We start from the raw sequence: 18,121 nt of genomic DNA, 5'->3' as shown, positions 1-18,121 counted from the left end.
AATGTAAGAAACCCTAAAATTTGGTCCTTTCAATTCGTGAACATTCACCTGTCACCAAGAAAAGAAATTAGGAATTTTCCCTCCTGCGACCTTGACTTTTCACCTGTAAATTTTAAAACCAATGACAACCAATGTCTGTATACAGTGTATCATTCCTTTAATCCTGATATGATTCGGGTAAGAGATGTAAATTAGATTGGAAAACAACCACACACAGTAAGGAACATATCATTGCTCGAACACCTTATATCTATCTGCAACTCTGTTGTAAGAAGATAAGGAGAATGATATTTTTGTGTCAACGATCCTTGGAAACTACAAAGTACATGTTTAATCAAAGTTTGAGAAAACACATTTCTTGAAAAAGTGAAAATAACGATATACCTCACAATTCCTTTAAAGAATAATAATTATGATATGATAATAATAATGATAATCATAATAAAAACAACTCATAAAGCGCTTTACACAAGTACAGCATATAACATAATAAAACAGACTTAAATTATCTATAAAAAGAGTTCAATTACTCAATAAAACCAAAAACATATACATCTCACATCTCTTAAAAGATGGGTCTTAAGCTCTATTTTCTCAACTTCACTGGAAGTTCATTCCAAAAAGATGGTGCCACTCTGGCCATCGTACATTTTTGATCGGACTCGGGGTACAATCAATTGGTATGACGAGTCGGAGCGAAGTGACCTCGCAGGGCTGGATACAAAATTGAAAGTAGGCCATGTGTTGTCATGGTCTGTGGACTGTAAACTCCCACTCTGTTTTGGCTCCCTCAAGCACCTACGTGTACAAGTGTATCATACGAGTAAAGGTGATACATGAAAGGTGAAGATAACGAACAGTGATCAATCTCATAACTCCTACAAGCAATACAAAATAGACAGTTGGGCAAACACAGACCCCTGGACACACCAGAGGTGGGATCAGGTGCCTAGGAGGAGTAAGCATCCCCTGTCGACCGGTCACACCCACCGTGAGCACTATATCCTATAGATAATTGTATGGAAACTCATGAACTGTCTTCATTCTATTTGGTCACAAGGTTCATATATGTTTTAATGTTTTCTCTATATCTATAAACAACACTAATACCTGATATCAAAATATCCATACAGCAATGCAAGACCCTAGTCGTGTGCAGAAATATCAAAGGTATCTGTAAGAGGTGGAGCTATAGTTCTCTGATGCAAGGTGAAGATAATCTCGTAACTCCTATAAGCAATACAAAATAGATAGTTGGGCAAACACGAACCACTGGACACACCAGAAGTGGGATCAGGTGTCTAGGAGAAGTAAGCATCCCGCCGTGAGCCCTATATCCTGATCAAGTAAACGGAGTTATCCGCAGTCAAAATCAGTGTGCCAAGAACGGCTTAACAATCGGTATGAAACACGTCAGACAGCATTTGACCCAATGATAGGTTGTATTGACGAACTAGATCGTTATAACGGCCATAGAATTTGCGAAATGCTGACTTCCATCGAGACTGTTGAAACCCATTTACCATTAACTTCTTTTGTCAGTAGCTTACCTCGATTTAAAAACTGACTATACGCAGAACAAGCTCTTGCATATCGAATCAGTTGAGATATATAAACACCATAAGCAGGTGATAATGGAATATTGCTACATAAATATGGGAAGTTGACGATGGAGAAGCTGAAATCATCCCGTTTGTCAGACAGTTGAGTCGTCAATTTGCCGTTAATGTCTACTTTCAATAAAATATCTAAGCATGAAGCAGAAGTGGACGACGCTGTGGTGTCTTTTATTTCGAGCTCACAAGGATATATCAAATCGACATATGAATGAAAGTTATTATTGTTAATAGACAAAGCGTCATCGATATAAATGTAGTAAAGGTGGTACATGTACATATAGATAGAGTATTAAAGACTAGTATCAGAATTTCCCGCAAGTTGCATCTAATTTTAGTAAAACATGGTTTATATCATTGATACTGTAAATGGTCAGTAAATATGGTGTATATAATTGATATTGTAGATGGTGACGATCTGGTATGACCCGTTATGGGCGACATCTGACGGGAATGCGCCTCTGAGTACTCCACTGTGTGGCTTTGTTTATGAATTCTGTCCACCAATTATTGAAGGTAGCATGTATTTCTAACGGAAGTGATTCATATTAAATAATCATCCATTGTTTCGTATCTGTATTAATGAATCGACAGTTGTACCTAAAGACATGTGAATACTGAAATCAGATGTTCCCAAAATCACCTTTTTGCACCCCATTTGATAAATTTTATTATACATGTGCAACATGTATTTACTAAAATGTTTACTGTGAAAGCATAGTCATATCACTCGACTTTTAGATACTCTTGCACTCATTTGAGACGCTACTCATTGTAAAATCAGGCTGAGATCAAAATGGCACTTCGATTTTTCGATAATTCTTTGGTGAATGTAAACTAGACGATCATACCCGGTATAATATTAATTTAGAATTATGTCTCCCCTTTTCCCGTATTGGTTTTTGTACTTTCTGGCGGTCTATCCATCTGCCTGTCACAAAATCTTGCGAGCACTTCTCATGTATAGCTTATTGGAAAGTCTTGAAGCTTGGTACAACACTTCATTGATGTGCATATTGTTGGGACAGGAGCATGTATTTGTTATCCTTGGAGTTATAGTGAATGTAAGAGAAGTGAACACTTCTCCCCCTATATAGTTTATTGAATAGCCTTGATATTTTCGTTTCGTTCACATTGTTTTGACTTAGGGATCTAATATTCTCAATAAGTAACAGTGGATCAAAGAGGAGAGTGTTTATACATGTATCTTTTGTCATGTATAAGGGTATGTTCACTTTCCTACTAGTACTTCAGAATAACAGCCATTGTTAGGTCGTTATAGTAAACTGATTTTGACTACGGTCTACTCCGTTTACCAGATCAAGATATATGGCTCGCAGCGGGTGTGATCGGTCAACATGGTATGCTTACTTCTCCTAGGCACCTGTTCCTACCTCTTGTATACCCAGGGGTCCGTGTTTCCCCAAACTCTCTGTTATATATTCTTTATATGAGTTATGAGTTATGAGATTAATCAATGTTCGTTATCTACACCTTTCATATGCAACAATGATATTGTTCACATCGATGTTGAATCTTTCCTCAATGCACGCTCTTGCTTTCTCTTCCATATTTTGCTGTACATCAAGGGGATGGGGTGTACTTTGGAGCACTTGCATTTTGGGTAGCTGGGGAGACGTTTGCTTTTGATAAAAACAAATTATATTTGAGAAATCTAATTTCTAATATTTTCAGTAATTTTTCGTGAAAGTTATAACAGAAACCATTATAATGGGAAGATAAGGCTTTGCGTTATTGACATTTGTAGGAATAAACAAAAAACAACGATTTGTATCATAAGCAATACATTTGGGGCAGAAAAATGAATATTAACATTGCTGAAATACATGTATATAATAACCAAACAAACCACAGAAAATACACTACTGCAGGGACTTGAAATGTAATCTGCCACCTACATTATAAGTAGCTACAAAACTGTAGGTCTCATGACATTTCTGCATATAGTCAGTTTTTAAATCGAGGTAAGCTACTGACAAACAAGTTGATGGTACAGGGGTTTCAACAGTCTCGATTGAAGTAAAAATTTCGCAAATTCTATGGTCGTTATAGCGATCTAGTTCGTCAATACAACCTATCATTGGGTCAAATGCTGTCTGATGTGTTTCATACCGATTGTTAAGCCGTTCTTGACACACTGATTTTGACTGCGGATAACTCCGTGTACCTGATCAGGATATAGGGCTCACGACGAATGTGACCGGTCAACAGGGGATGCTTACTCCTCCTAGGCACCTGATCCCACCTGGTGTGTCCAGGGGTTCGTGTTTGCCCAACTATCTATTTTGTATTGCTTATAGGAGTTATGAGATTGATCACTGTTCGTTATCTTCACCTTGCATCTGAGAACTATAGCTCTACCTCTTACAGATACCTTTGATATTTCTGCACACGACTAGGGTATTGCATTGCTGTATGGATATTTTGATATCAGGTATTAGTGTTGTTTATAGATATAGAGAAAACATTAAAACATATATGAACCTTGTGACCAAATAGAAGGAAGACAGTTCATGAGTTTCCATACATTTATCTATGACAAAAAGGTGGTAGGAACCTACAATGAAATAAATAGCAATTAATGCATGCATACAATGCATACATATCTTCCTACCGGAACAAAATATTGTACACTCAACTTTGTTAATGTAACTCCACAGAATTGGATCCAAATATATTTAGATAGGGGAGTGGGATTGCGACCCAAGGTTGTATCTTTTCTACCTAAAATGGCGCTTAGACACCCCAAAATGTCAAAATAACCTAATTTACATTATTAGTTTGCACAAAATAATTAGAATCAATTGTAAAATGGCAACTCATTGATACTGCTGGGTACAAGTAAACAAACAGATAAACAACGTGTATCCACACACAAAGTACTAATCAGAAAAAGATGTTACTTTAGATTAGTTAACAAGACGTTTCATCAAATATGATTGTAATAAACACTTATCTTCAATACCTGCGACCTGAAAAGAAATGCTGTAATACTGAATTGTGAATATTCGGTGTTTACATGTTATATGTTCGCATTTCTCACAATCTGTCATTTATTCTTGTGTTTGCGCGTTTCCGGTGCATTAAAAATATACAAGCTGGACAAAACAATTCCGGAACAATATTCGTGTGATTTTCAAAGTATGAAAATGAACGGGATTCGAAAAGTCTGGCAGCCCAACTGCCAACAAACGAAATTCAACAAACGAAATTATTTGAAATTGAGTTTTCATTTAGAGCGGGGCTTTAATGAATGTTTAAAGGTATGGGTGGACACAGGTGTAGTAGGATAATATGTAAGGAAGTTTTTATATCAAAATGTCGGGACGGTGATACAAGGACACAGCAATATAATACCTCAGTCGTACGAAGAAAATACTGCGCTGCAAATTGAATGTTTTTGTAAGGGGTGGACATGTAGCTCTCTGGTGTGTCCCAATGTTTCTCCAATTAGCAGTAGATTTGCAGCCATATATTATGCATTGCCTGGTGTTTTAATGGGCCATCTCTTAATATGCAGCGGACATCACTTAATGACACATAGAATACCATATTTCAGCGAAACTGAATTGATTATGATAACGGGTTTGTCATTTCTATAAGTTTGATATTACAGACAATACGGTAACAACCACCGTCTCTCTCTGTGGAATCCTCGTATTTCTCATCGCTGTTATCATCACGGGATTGTATATCAGGTATGGAGTTGTAATTATATTCTGCGTACTGTAAAAGTGGTTATTTACGCGTGGGGAAAATTTATACTAATTACGCGGTCACGTAATAAGTGTTTAAATTTTCCCCACGCGTATAGTTATAAATATTTAATATAGTATACGTTATATTTAGTTACCCCGTGTTTCCCCTACGCTAAATGTTGGACGTGGAAAAACGCGTACTTAACCCCCAACGTAAATAAGCACTTTTGCGGTAATGTTGTGCGTATATTTGTTTTATATCGAGGCAGGATACTGACAAACAATTCGATGTTACAAGGGTTTAAATAGTCTTGTTTAATGCCAGGATTTCGCAAAATCTATGTTCGTTATAAAAATCTAGTTTGCCAATAAAACCTGTCATTTGGGTCAAACGCTGTCTGACGTATTTTATATCAATTGTTAGGCCGGTATTTATACACTGAATCTGAGTACAGATTCAAGATATAGGGCTCATGACGTGCGTGACCGGTTAAAAGAGGATGCTTACTCCTCCTAGGCACTGAAGCAGGATTCTGAAAAACAAGTTGATGTTACCGGGATTTCACCAATCTCGTTTAAAGTCAGAATTTCGAAAATTCTAAGGTCTTTACAAAGATCTAATTTGCCCATACAACCCGTCATTGAGTCAAATGTTGTCTCAATTGTTTGATACCAATTGTTAGGCCGTTCTGTACACACCAATTTTCTTTATGGATCACTGTGTTTATCTGATCAAGATATAGGGCTCATAGCGGGTGTGAACGGTCGACAGGGGATGCTTGCGTCTCTTAGGCACCTGATCCCAAGGGGCCTATTTGACTAACGCTTAATTTTGTATCCCTACATTGTGAAAGGAGTTATGAAATTCATCGCTGCTTGTTATCGTCACCTTTTCATTCACGTTTATCTAAACGTATGTGTTATACATTTACTGTGCACTCTAAATTATTATTAAATGCTTGGAATATCAAAATTAAACATTTGATATAGTATAGTTTTGATATTAGAGTATATTCTTTTGTATTTTTGAGTCACTTCAACCACTCGGAAGATATACATGATGTGATTGGTGCTTATATATGTTTTGTAACCATTTGAACATAATCAACATCCTCTCTAAAAAAAAATTGATTGTGAATTTCATGGCCACTGCAACCTTTCTTATAATAAGAAATTGGAATTCAAGCTTTAAAAAATAATGAAATCCTTAAACATCATCTCCATTACTTGGGGACTTTAAGCAGAAAAATGCGTTCTTTACATACTGATTTTGACTACGGATTACTCCGTTTATCTAGGAGGAGTAAACATTCCCTGTTGACCAGTCACACCCACCCTGAACCCTCTATCTTAACAGAGTAATCAGCAGTTAACATTTGTATATAAAAACGGCTTAAAAATTGATATGCAACATCGCAGACAGCATTAAACACAGTGATAGCTTGTTTTTGCAAATCAGATAATTATAATGACCATAGAATTTGCCAAATGCCGACTTTAAGTGAGAATAATTTATTTCTCTGCAACATGAACTTATTTGTTAGTATCCCGCCTCAATTTGAAAATTAATCATACACATAACATTCTCTTGCGTATGGAATTAGTTGAAAGATATAAACACCATATTATGCAGGTGATAATGTCCATCTCCCTTGTTTGAATCTGGGCAACAACATTGCGATATGGATACATTAAAACCTCAATACTTTTACTTATGACTGTATAATTTGTAGTGATCAATCACAAAACCTGAAGCCAATGATGTTCTCCAGCTTTGAAAGTCACACTTCTTGTTTACATGGAAAGTGTTGGGTTATGATAGCTGATCGTTAAGGCGTCATGGTTATTAACGTAAATCAGACGTAAATACGAATCATCGTGATCAATGTCGCTTGTCATACTACTTAAATGATGTTTTGCTAGCTATCCCATAACAATGATGCTTTTGTTATGCAATTTATTTCTACAGAAAGAGGAATTATGACACGCAGGTTCTAAAGATGGCCTGGAAAATCAATTTCAATGACATCAACATGAAAAGGAAAAAATGTGGAATTGGGAGTCAGGTAAATGAACTTACGCAATCAGGTATTGAATGGGGGATCAGGTGTAGCGATTGTAATCTTTCATTTTTCTTGAAATCATTTTATTATTTTCTTGATCATTGCGAAGTCAGATTATGTGTAAGCATTGAACACATTAAACTCATGAAATGTCATTAATCTTAAAATGGATTAAAATATTGTGTAAACCTATTAAAGGGACTGGTTCACGATTTTTGATAAAACTATATTTCATTTTTGATGGTAAACATTAAAAATATAACTCATTTAATATTGACAGCCAAAATTTTGACCTTCTGAATGCAAGAATTAAAGCAATATTTTAGCGTTAAATTTGTGTTATGTAAACAAAGACTCGAGTCTTTTTATGTATACAGACAAACAAGTGAAATATTGATTTTGTAATATAAAGCATCTTTATTTTGCATAGTCACAAATTTTAACTTTTAGATGACATATTTACCCCAAAACTGCTACAAAATGTGAAAGATATAATAAACTTAGATCGATATCCATTTCTTTCGACAATTTCATACACAATAACATACCGCAATCTTTGTTTACAAAACAAATAATAAATTCTCTAAAATGAGCTTCTTTGATAATATATAACCTTAATTTTTATGTGAACTCTTTTAAACACATTAGACAGTAGATTTTGATCATTAAAAATGAAAAAGAAAATTTTGGGGAAAATCATGAATCAGTCCCTTTAAACAATGGATTCTTATCTATTGGACGCGTTGAGGTTAGTACATGTAAAACTGTAGCTCTCCAGGAGGATCGATATATACCTCAGTAGTTGTAGTCCACCGCTTATCAAACGAAATGTTTCGATTTACGACGCAACTTATATTCATATTTTCATATTTCCGTCTCATGATTTTAATACCAAATATGTCCCCACTACACCTGTTTGAAAACACATCTTTCATTAATTATCAATGTTCCATTAAAAATAACATGATAGTTTAAAGCGTAATTTATCGAAGCTGTAGGATTTAAAGATATATCTTAATTTAAACAGCATTTTATTATGAATAACATAATAAGGATTAGGCAGCAGGGATCGCCTGTATAAGCCTTCTCCTTTAAAGTACAAGGTAAAGTCCACATAATGATGTACATGAAAAATTACAATATAGATATGAAGTAAAAGGATAACATATCATTCAAAGCATAATGATAATATAAGGGGTATGCTTTATTGATATGAATGATAAGCTAACAAAGAGAAATGTGGGGTGATTAATGGTAATTAAGGGATATATCTTGACACAGTAGGGAAATACGTTAGAAATTCATTAATGTTTTCAACGTATTGAGGCGATGTAAAAGTATGTAGTTATAATACGTGATGTATGTGGTGATACGCGACTTCTTTCTATCTCCATATGATGATATTCTTTAGGTATAGTAACATTTTGTATGCATTATTTTACTCACGAAGCTGGATTTGTATGCAAACGAGAGATATAGATGTATTCAAAACAATAAATTACACTGCTTTGTATTATCTTCAATTTAAAAGAGATCTAGAAGAATGAAAGACCTGATCACCAAAGACTACGTAAATATTGTCCATGAGGAACTCCAACATCTTTTTGATAATCATCATCAGGATAAAACAGGAGCTCGATAACTTCATGATTTTGCAAATTTTGTTTATTTGCAAACATTTTAATATCTAAAACAAAATTCTTAATTTCTCAATTTTTGTGTTGTAGCTGAGTGCATTATCCCTTACTGACCGTGATCGCAGTAGTATTGCTACTAGCAATCAGCATTTTACACAAACAGCGGTGTATAACGGTCAGACGGTGGCTCTGAAGATCAGCCCCCTATCGGCAGTCCAGCTTACTATGACAAACCTGGTGGAACTAAAAGCGGTGTGTGGTAGCTACGGAACTTACATACATTTTGTGACCCCTTTCTTGATAACGTCCTACAAGGGTTAATGATATAAATTCTCATTAGCATCAATTGATCTACGTGAGTGTTTTACCCATCATGATGATGATTTATTAGCCGTCGTGATTTAAACCTCTCTCTTGTTTAGTTACAAGGAATTGGATTTAGTTTTTAATCCGCGCGCTTAGCATAACGTTAATATGAATTTACAAGGTACAGTATACATCACATAGCGACTAATAATGATTTATCCAATTCCCATTAAATTTTACGTTTTTAAAATGTATTTTGGTGAAATTGATTGAAGACAGGCTGAAATATCTCATTACGTCATAAAACAATTGGTAAGATTAATCACTGTTTGTGATCTTTACTTGTTCATATTCGCCAGACAATGCTAACTCCTCCAAGACACCTAATCCCACCTCTGGTATGTCCGACCCGGTATTTTCCCAACTCTCTATTTTGTAATCTTTATAGGTGTTATGAGATTGATCTCTGTTAATTACCGTCACCTTTACATAAGTTATAAGGTTGATCACTGTTAGTTATCTTTCCCTTTTATATGAGAGTGATCAATTTTCGTTATCATCACCTTTATAGGAGTTATGAGATTGATCTCTGTTCATTATCTTCACCTTTACAGGAGCTATGAGGTTGATCACTGTTCGTTATCTTCCCCTTTAAAGGAGTTATGAAATTGATTACTGTTCATTATCTTCACCTCTATAGGAATTATGAGATTAATCACTGTTCGTTATCTTCGCCTTTATATGAGTTATGATATTGATCACTGTTAATTATCTTCCCCTTTATAGGAATTAAAAGACTGATTACTGTTCGTTATTTTCCCCTTTAAAGGGGTTATAAGATTGATTACTGTTCGTTATCTTCACCTTTATAGGGTTTATGAGATTGATAACTGTTCGTTGTCTTCGCCTTTATATGAGTTATGAGATTGATCACTGTTCCTTTATCTTCCCCTTCATAGGAGTTATGAGATTGATCACTGTTCGTTATCCTCACCTCTATAGGAGTTATGAGATTGATTACTATTCGTTATCTTCACCTTTAAAGGAGTTATGAGATTGATCACTGTTCCTTATCTTCCCCTTTATAGAGTTGTGAGATTGATCACTATTTGTTTTCTTCACATTTAAAGGAGTTATGAGATTGATCACTGTTCGTTATATTCACCTTTTAAGGAGTTATGTGATTGATCGCTGTTTATTATCATCACATTTTTATTGATCCATTTTCAATATTTGCTAAAGAAAATTAATAGCTTCTAGAATCCAGACACAGTTTCAAATGTCCGTCAAACATCCCATAGTCAAGATCCGGATTCGGTTTCATTGAAAACAAACACACTCTGAATGGTTGTTTTTGTTTTTTTTGTTTTTGTTTGTTTTTTTTTTTAGGTTTATTTAGGTGACCAGTATTTTTGTGTATTGTTGAAGGTCTCAGCAATGATAAAAAGTACGTGTACTTGTTTGATTTTTAGATGAGAGACTTCATTCATCCCAATGTGAACCTATTTATCGGAGCCTGTATCGATCACCCCAATATCTGCTTCTTGTTTTTGTATGGCTCCAAGGGAAGTCTCCAGGTATGTGTGACGTCACGGATGACTCCAATCGCTCTATTGTTACAATGAAAGCCATTATATGTAATCAGAAAGTGATGAAAAACCATTGTAATCAAACAAAATTGTCTAATATGGGTTTTCATGATTTTTATCTTCCCAAGGATGTATTGGAAAATGATGACATTAAATTAGAGTGGGCATTCAAAGTCGCAATTCTGAAGGACATAGCCATGGTGAGGTTAACCGCTTAAATCCTCTTTGACATTAATTCCTTATTGGGAGATTGTTCATCTATACCTACATTGTTCAAACTTTATTTTGTAAATTCAGGGAATGCACTATCTCCACATATCAGTCTTGAAGTCACATGGGAGACTGAAGAGTTCTAACTGCATCATTGACAACAGATGGACGGTGAAAATAACAGACTATGGCGTATCTACATTCTACAAAAATAAGAAATTGACAAACACCAAGCGAAAGGAGAATTTCAAGGGTAGTGTGTATTAAAACATTACATGCACAATAATATAATATAAATATGAATATAAATCATGTAGTTCCTAAGAGAGAACGATATATATGATAGAATTCTAGTTTTCTGATGCTTTTGATATCTAGTATAAAATTTCCTTCACAGACAGAACAATTAATCCGACCCTGTCCCTATATAGTTATTAAATTCCCTAGTACATAGGGCTATGAAGCTGATGCTGTCTCAAGCTAATATTAGATTTCATCGAGAAAGGACAATTAATCAGATGGTGTTCGAAGCTAGTATTATATTATTTCCTAAACCTATCATAGAGGACTATCATTCTGATACTGTCCCTAAATTGATGCTGTCCCAAGTTGGTATATATGAAAGGTGAAGATAACGAACAGTGATCAATCTCATAACTCCTATAAGCAATACAAAATAGAGATTTCGGCAAATTTGGACCCCTGGGTATACCAGAGGTGGGATCAGGTGCCAAATAGGAGTAAGAATCCCCTGACGACCGTTCACACCCGCGGTGAGCCCTATGTTTTCATTCGGTAAACGAGGTTATCCACAATCAAAACCCGTGTGCCAAAAACGGCATTACAATCGATATGAAACACCCCGGGCAGCATTTGACCCAATGATAGGTCGTATTGGCCAACTAGATCATTATAATGCCCACAGAACTTGCAAAATACTTTAAACGAGACTGTAGAATCCCTTGTAACATCAACGTATATGTTAGTAGCATGCCTTGATTTAAAAACTGACCATACGCAGAACAAGCTCTTGATTATCGAAAGAATTGAGATATAAACACCATATGCAGGTGATAATGGAATATTGCTACATAAATATGGGAAGTTGACGATGGAAAAGATGAAATTTTCTTGTTTGTCATACAGTTGAGTTGTTAGTTTGCCGTTAATATCTACTACGAGTCTATGGTGTCTTTTATTTGGAGATGTATCAAATCGACATATTAATGAAAGTTATTATTGTTACATGTAATAGATAATACGTCGTCGACATATGTAAGTGTCGAATTGAAGGCCAAAGACATTGTCTCTTCTCACGTAGAAGTTTTTGAATAAATTTTGCTTCATAAGAATATAAAAACAGATCACATAACAAAGGGACACAATTCGTTCTCATGGGAATTCCAACAGACTGTTGGAAGACCCGATTACCAAATACTACGAAGATATTGTCAATTAGGAACTCCAGCATATTTTTTTTATTTCGACTTCTTAGAGTGCTTGTGCGTGGAATCAGAGTGGTGTTTAACAAAGTAAATTTTGGTTGACTGATCACTAGATATGAATATTTCCGTTTTCCATTTTTGAAAAGCAATTTTCTATGACGTAAAAAAGGATAGTTTTTAAATGATCGTGAGGAATGGTCGTGTAAAGTGTTGAAAAGGCATACGTTTTGATGTATGTTGATTTGAGATCGAAAATGTAGCAGGAGTGAATCACTCCTCCATCCCCACCATTACAGATATAATAATGAGTTTTGTGCCCCCCCCCCAAATAGGAGCTAATTACAATCGATGTATCCATTAGTTTCATTAATGTTATATCCCACTTGATATAAAGGTTCATATTAATTCCTTGTATATTTGAATATATACTATGTTTTATGTCACGTTGAAAAATCTAGCAACTTATTGAATAAACTAACTTGGATTGATTACTGAGAAAACAATGGTTTATCTAAATACATGGATATAGAATGAAGACACTTATGATATAGCACCCTCAAATTTACGTTTTTTCGAACTAACTCTGAATGGTAATTGTAGAATAATAATGCTCACGTAGTATATGTATAAGTACTATTAAGTAACTCTCATGACAAATCTTGGGTCAAATGCTGTCTGACGTGTTTCATACCGATTGTTATAGACCGTTCTTGGCACACTGATTTTGACTACGGATAACTCCGTTTACCTGATCAGGATATAGGGCTCACGGCAGGTGTGACCGGTCAACAGGGGATGATTACTCCTCCTAGACACTTGCTCCCACCTCTGGTGTGTCCAGGGGTACGTATTTCTCTAAATATCTATTTTGTATTGCTTATAGGAGTTATGAGATTGATCATTGTTCGTTATCTTCACCTTTCATACATACATATAGTTAAAACATAATATTGGAATGATCTTATAACATCATAGATCTTATATCTTGTTCTGTTAATATGAGTCATTTTAATGATACATCAAGTTCATATAATTCTTGCTGATTTTAATCCTCCATGTGATCAGAGTTTTTAATGTTACCTAAACTGTTAAATTTCCTGTTGATCTATAGATTTGTTATGGACTTCTCCTGAAATCTTGAAGTCGGACGACATTCGCTCCAGGAATGGGACGCGGACTGGTGATGTCTATAGCTACGGTATTATACTACACGAGATTTTCTACCGCTGTGGACCATTTCCAGTCGCAGGAAAGACACCGAAAGGTAATTTGAAAATAACTTGACAAGGCCAGTATTAATAAGATCAAAATTAATCATATCGTGTTTGCCCCACTCTTAATTTTGTATTCTGTATGGGACCTTTCATTAATGGTGAGACTTCACTTTTATCATAAATACACTTTGAATATTATGATATTAAGCTCTTGTAGAAAAGCAATGGTGATTAAACGCATTTTCTGGGGACTTAGGATTGGAATTAACCGCTCTCTTATGACAGTTTTGTGTATAAATTCAGCTCGACACGGACATTGTTATCCCGTAGGGATCCGGGTTAGAATAGGTCCTCAGTACCCCTTACTTGTCGTAAGAGGCGATTAAATGGGGGGGGGGGGGGGGTACTTAAGACGAGACTGCAAAAATCGAGGTCCCCTGTCACAGGAGGTGTGGCACGATAAAGACCGTAAGCATCGAGCATAGGCCTAAATTTTGCAGCCCTTCTTCGGCAATGGTGACGTTTCCATATGAGTGAATAAATCTCGGACAGAACGTTAAATAACATGCAATCAATTAATCAATCAATCAATCAATCAATCACATACATTGTTATTGTTCACCTGTCGTAAGTTAGTATTTTGTTATTGATATAATTATCTTTCAATAATTGTGAATAAATTATGTTAATTTTCAAATTGTATTTGTTAGTAAATTTTGCTGCTGCGTTAGTTAGGGTTTGTTCTGACCCATAAAAGAATATTGTTACATAAATATAGGAAGCTGATGGTGGAGACACTGGAATGATCCCGTTTGTCATAAGCTGAGGTGTTAGTTGAAATATGTTTAGCAAAATATCCAAATATAAAACAGATATGGAAGGCTCTGTCGCGGCTTTTATTTCGAGTTCACTGGAATATATCGATATATGAATGAATCTGAATATATTGAACAGATGAAATGTCGTCGATATGTCTTAATGTCGGATCAAAAGTCACTGGAAGAAATTTATTCGGATGTAGACGCTTTAAATAAAATTTGCTTCCCATAAATACAAACACAAATCAGCTAATTATGGAACACAACCTAGTCCCAGTGAATTACACGTATATGACGCATTGCATTGAACAAATGCACACAACTTACTAGAATTGAATTATAACATCTGTGCATTTGAATTTAAGAATACTACTAAGTTGCAGTAGTTTCCCACATTAACGAATCTACAGGTCTTATTTGGATACTTTGATAATTTGATGGTTTTATATAGAAAAGTGGATCCCTGCTATGCTAAACACGACATCTGGTAATTCGGTTGAAACGGCTATTGGAAATATGCCTGCTTAAATTCCTAAAAACAATTCAAATCTCATTCTGCTTCTGGATGATGATGTTATATGATAAGTAGCATCATTTCATGCAAGGTGAAGATAACGAACAGTGATCAATCTCATAACTCCTACAAGCAATACGAAATAGATAGTTGGAAAACACGGACCCCTGGACACACCAGAGGTGGGATCAGGTGGCTAGGAGGAGTAAGCATCCCCTGTTGACCGGTCACGCCAGCCGTGAGCCCTATATCCTGATCAGGTAAACGGAGTTATCCGCAGTCAACATCAGTGAGCCAAGAACGGCTTAACAATCGGTATGAAACACATCAGACAGCATTTGACCCAATGATAGGTTGTATCGACGAACTAGTTCGTTATAACAACCATAGAATTTGCGAAATGCTGACTTCAATCGAGACTGTTGAAACCTCTGTACCATCAACTTCAGATGAACCCCAGTCCAAAACTAAACAAGAGCAAATTCAACACTTTCATCGTGCACAAAGCCTTTCAGTGTTTTATACTTTTTGTACACTGACGCTAAGGAATACGTGGGGAAGGTGTTGAAACGTTGCATTTCCATTAGGTAAGAAAACAATAAGATATCAGTCAGTGATGTAAAAGCATTGTCTTCCACTGTAACTTAGCAGCAGGATGGTTAGATTAGATTACTAATATTGTCTCATATCTTATTTAGACACCGACATTTACACACAAAAGTGAAGCTTTATTAGCAGATTGAAATAATTTGTGATTGATTGATTATGGTTTAACGCCGTTTTTGGCAATATATCAGCCGTTTTACGGCGGTTAACTAATTAGATATGTTTGATTGTGGGTGTTTGAGGGGTCCTCAGTGAGCCTACTCTTTTTCGAAAATCAGGGAAACGATCTTTTGTGTGCCAAGGGGGTTGTGATCCTTGACACGGGACACCGTTTAACGTCCCATCCAACGGAATAGAAATAATATGTGACAAAATAATGATTAGACGAGTTGCTATGTGCATTATTTACTTTTAATTTGAATTCTGTATAATTGTAGGATATATAATGTGGCTGATAAAGATCCAGAATATCTATAGAAATAATGGTACACTATATTTACAGATATCATTTTGGGGATATACAACGGTCAGTCCTATAAACCGGACATCAATAAATCCGATGTCATCAAACCCGAGATGGTGAAGCTGATGAAGATGTGCTGGGACGATGATTGGCGGCAGAGACCGGATTTTACCAATATTCTCAAATTTATCCGGAAAAACAACACAGAGGCGTAAGTCAATGAGACCAACCGAAGTTTGCGCGATTACAATTTCTGCGTTTACCCAAAACGCACAAGGTAGCAAATCTTTGTAAGTTTAGCCAAGAACCAGAGTAATTGAAAATTGTCCCTTTATAATTTAGACACTCACTGAAAAAAGTGTATTTTTACGGGAAGGTTTCGCACAGACGTTGTATATTTCATTTCCAAACGATGCATTTCTTTCATATTATCTCAAATGTGGTTATCCTCTTACAAAAGACCCCCAATCTCCAACCTTTATATCACGGATTATCTCTACTAATTTCTATCTGTATCTTAAAATATTAATAAGGAGGAGTGAGCATCCCCTCTCGACCGGTCACACCCGCCGTGTATAGTTTCTTTAGTTCAACAACAAGACTGAGTTTATGTTGCCAACAGTGAACGTAATTATTCAATTATTTTGATAACTAATTGATTGTACAACAACGGTTTGTCAATATTTTGGAGCTAATTCGGCGTTTTATCCCCCAAATCAGGCAACGTACATACAGGTTCTATCGGGAAATACATGTACATATGTATTTTTTATAATGTCCATCCTCAAATCATAGATAAGCATAGTATCAGGTAGCAGATATATATCTGTCTGACACCGAAAATTATAACTAGCTGCATTTTATTGAGAATTCCTGCATGAATTCAAAATTTCATTATATTAAAGTACGAAGCAACCAGACCCCCATTAACTTGATTTTACTTCCGTTATTAAACCACTACGAAAAATTAGATGGAAAATACATTTATTCAAATATTATTGTGTATATAAACTTGCACACAACTTGAATCATATCTTAGATTGTCTGCACATTGAACAGCGAAGATAAAGATGATGTGAGTTTGCCAATTTTAATGCAATTAATTAAGTTGACTTGACCAATTGTTGAGAATTATAAATAGATTGAGAAAACATGTTCAGGTTCTTTCAATGATTATTGGTTTTGTCTAATTACATGTAATTGTACCATAGCAGCAACTTGTGTTAAGCCTTATCTTAGATTTGGGGGACCAAGGGAAGGCCCTGACACGATTCCATAAGTTACGTCTATATAACATGCAATTATCTTGCTATAACGAGATATTATTCCTTATCCCAAGATACTAAATCGTTATAACAAGATACTAAGTGTACCAACTTGTTACCTATTTCAAAATAATTAACTCTTTATAACGATATGATAACTCACTATAACGAGATATTAACTCATTGTAAAGAGTTGTGTTTCCCTTTTTCAAAAATGAACTTATCCGGTTTTCATAACAAGCACCGAATCTGTAGTAAATTTTAAATTTTTAAATGAAAAACTAATTCTAACTCGTGTTAAAGAAAAACCGTTAACTAATTTGTTATGGAATCTGTATATCACTCATTGTAAAAGGCCCTAAATACAGAGAACATCGGTCTTTCAATTGGTGACTTCATCTCTATTATGAATTCTGTTGAAGATTATGCCAGACGAGGGGCTAAATATGAAAAAGGAGAACTTGATACATTGCCGAAATGGATTAAAAGTATAAGAGGAATATTAAAATCTCGCATTAGACATATTAAAACAAAACTATGTACCATCTATTATTCTGTGTTTAGTAAACCAGAAGAGATAAAAAGAATAAGATAAGTTACATGAGGAATATGTTTTGGTTCCAGCTGACAAAGCTTGTAACAACATTGTCTTTGTT

At 35.3% G+C, this 18,121-nt stretch overlaps 1 protein-coding gene across 1 annotated transcript in view; it reads left to right on the top strand.

Moving 5' to 3' along the window:
- The window catches only part of LOC125651161 (atrial natriuretic peptide receptor 1-like), a 37,077-nt gene that overhangs the window by 8,654 nt on the left and 10,302 nt on the right, over positions 1-18,121 (top strand). Inside the window, exons 6-14 of the mRNA XM_056164504.1 lie at positions 2,024-2,132; positions 5,254-5,335; positions 7,305-7,401; positions 9,126-9,287; positions 10,814-10,918; positions 11,059-11,130; positions 11,228-11,393; positions 13,697-13,849; positions 16,240-16,411. Coding sequence (XP_056020479.1) covers positions 2,024-2,132; positions 5,254-5,335; positions 7,305-7,401; positions 9,126-9,287; positions 10,814-10,918; positions 11,059-11,130; positions 11,228-11,393; positions 13,697-13,849; positions 16,240-16,411 — 1,118 coding nt within the window. The remainder of the gene's footprint in view (positions 1-2,023; positions 2,133-5,253; positions 5,336-7,304; positions 7,402-9,125; positions 9,288-10,813; positions 10,919-11,058; positions 11,131-11,227; positions 11,394-13,696; positions 13,850-16,239; positions 16,412-18,121) is intronic.

The sequence above is a fragment of the Ostrea edulis genome, chromosome 5 (genome assembly GCF_947568905.1).
Source record: "Ostrea edulis chromosome 5, xbOstEdul1.1, whole genome shotgun sequence".
NCBI lineage: Eukaryota > Metazoa > Mollusca > Bivalvia > Ostreida > Ostreidae > Ostrea > Ostrea edulis.
The sequence above is the reverse complement of the archived record's forward strand: the minus strand, read 5'-3'. Positions and strand labels throughout refer to the sequence as shown.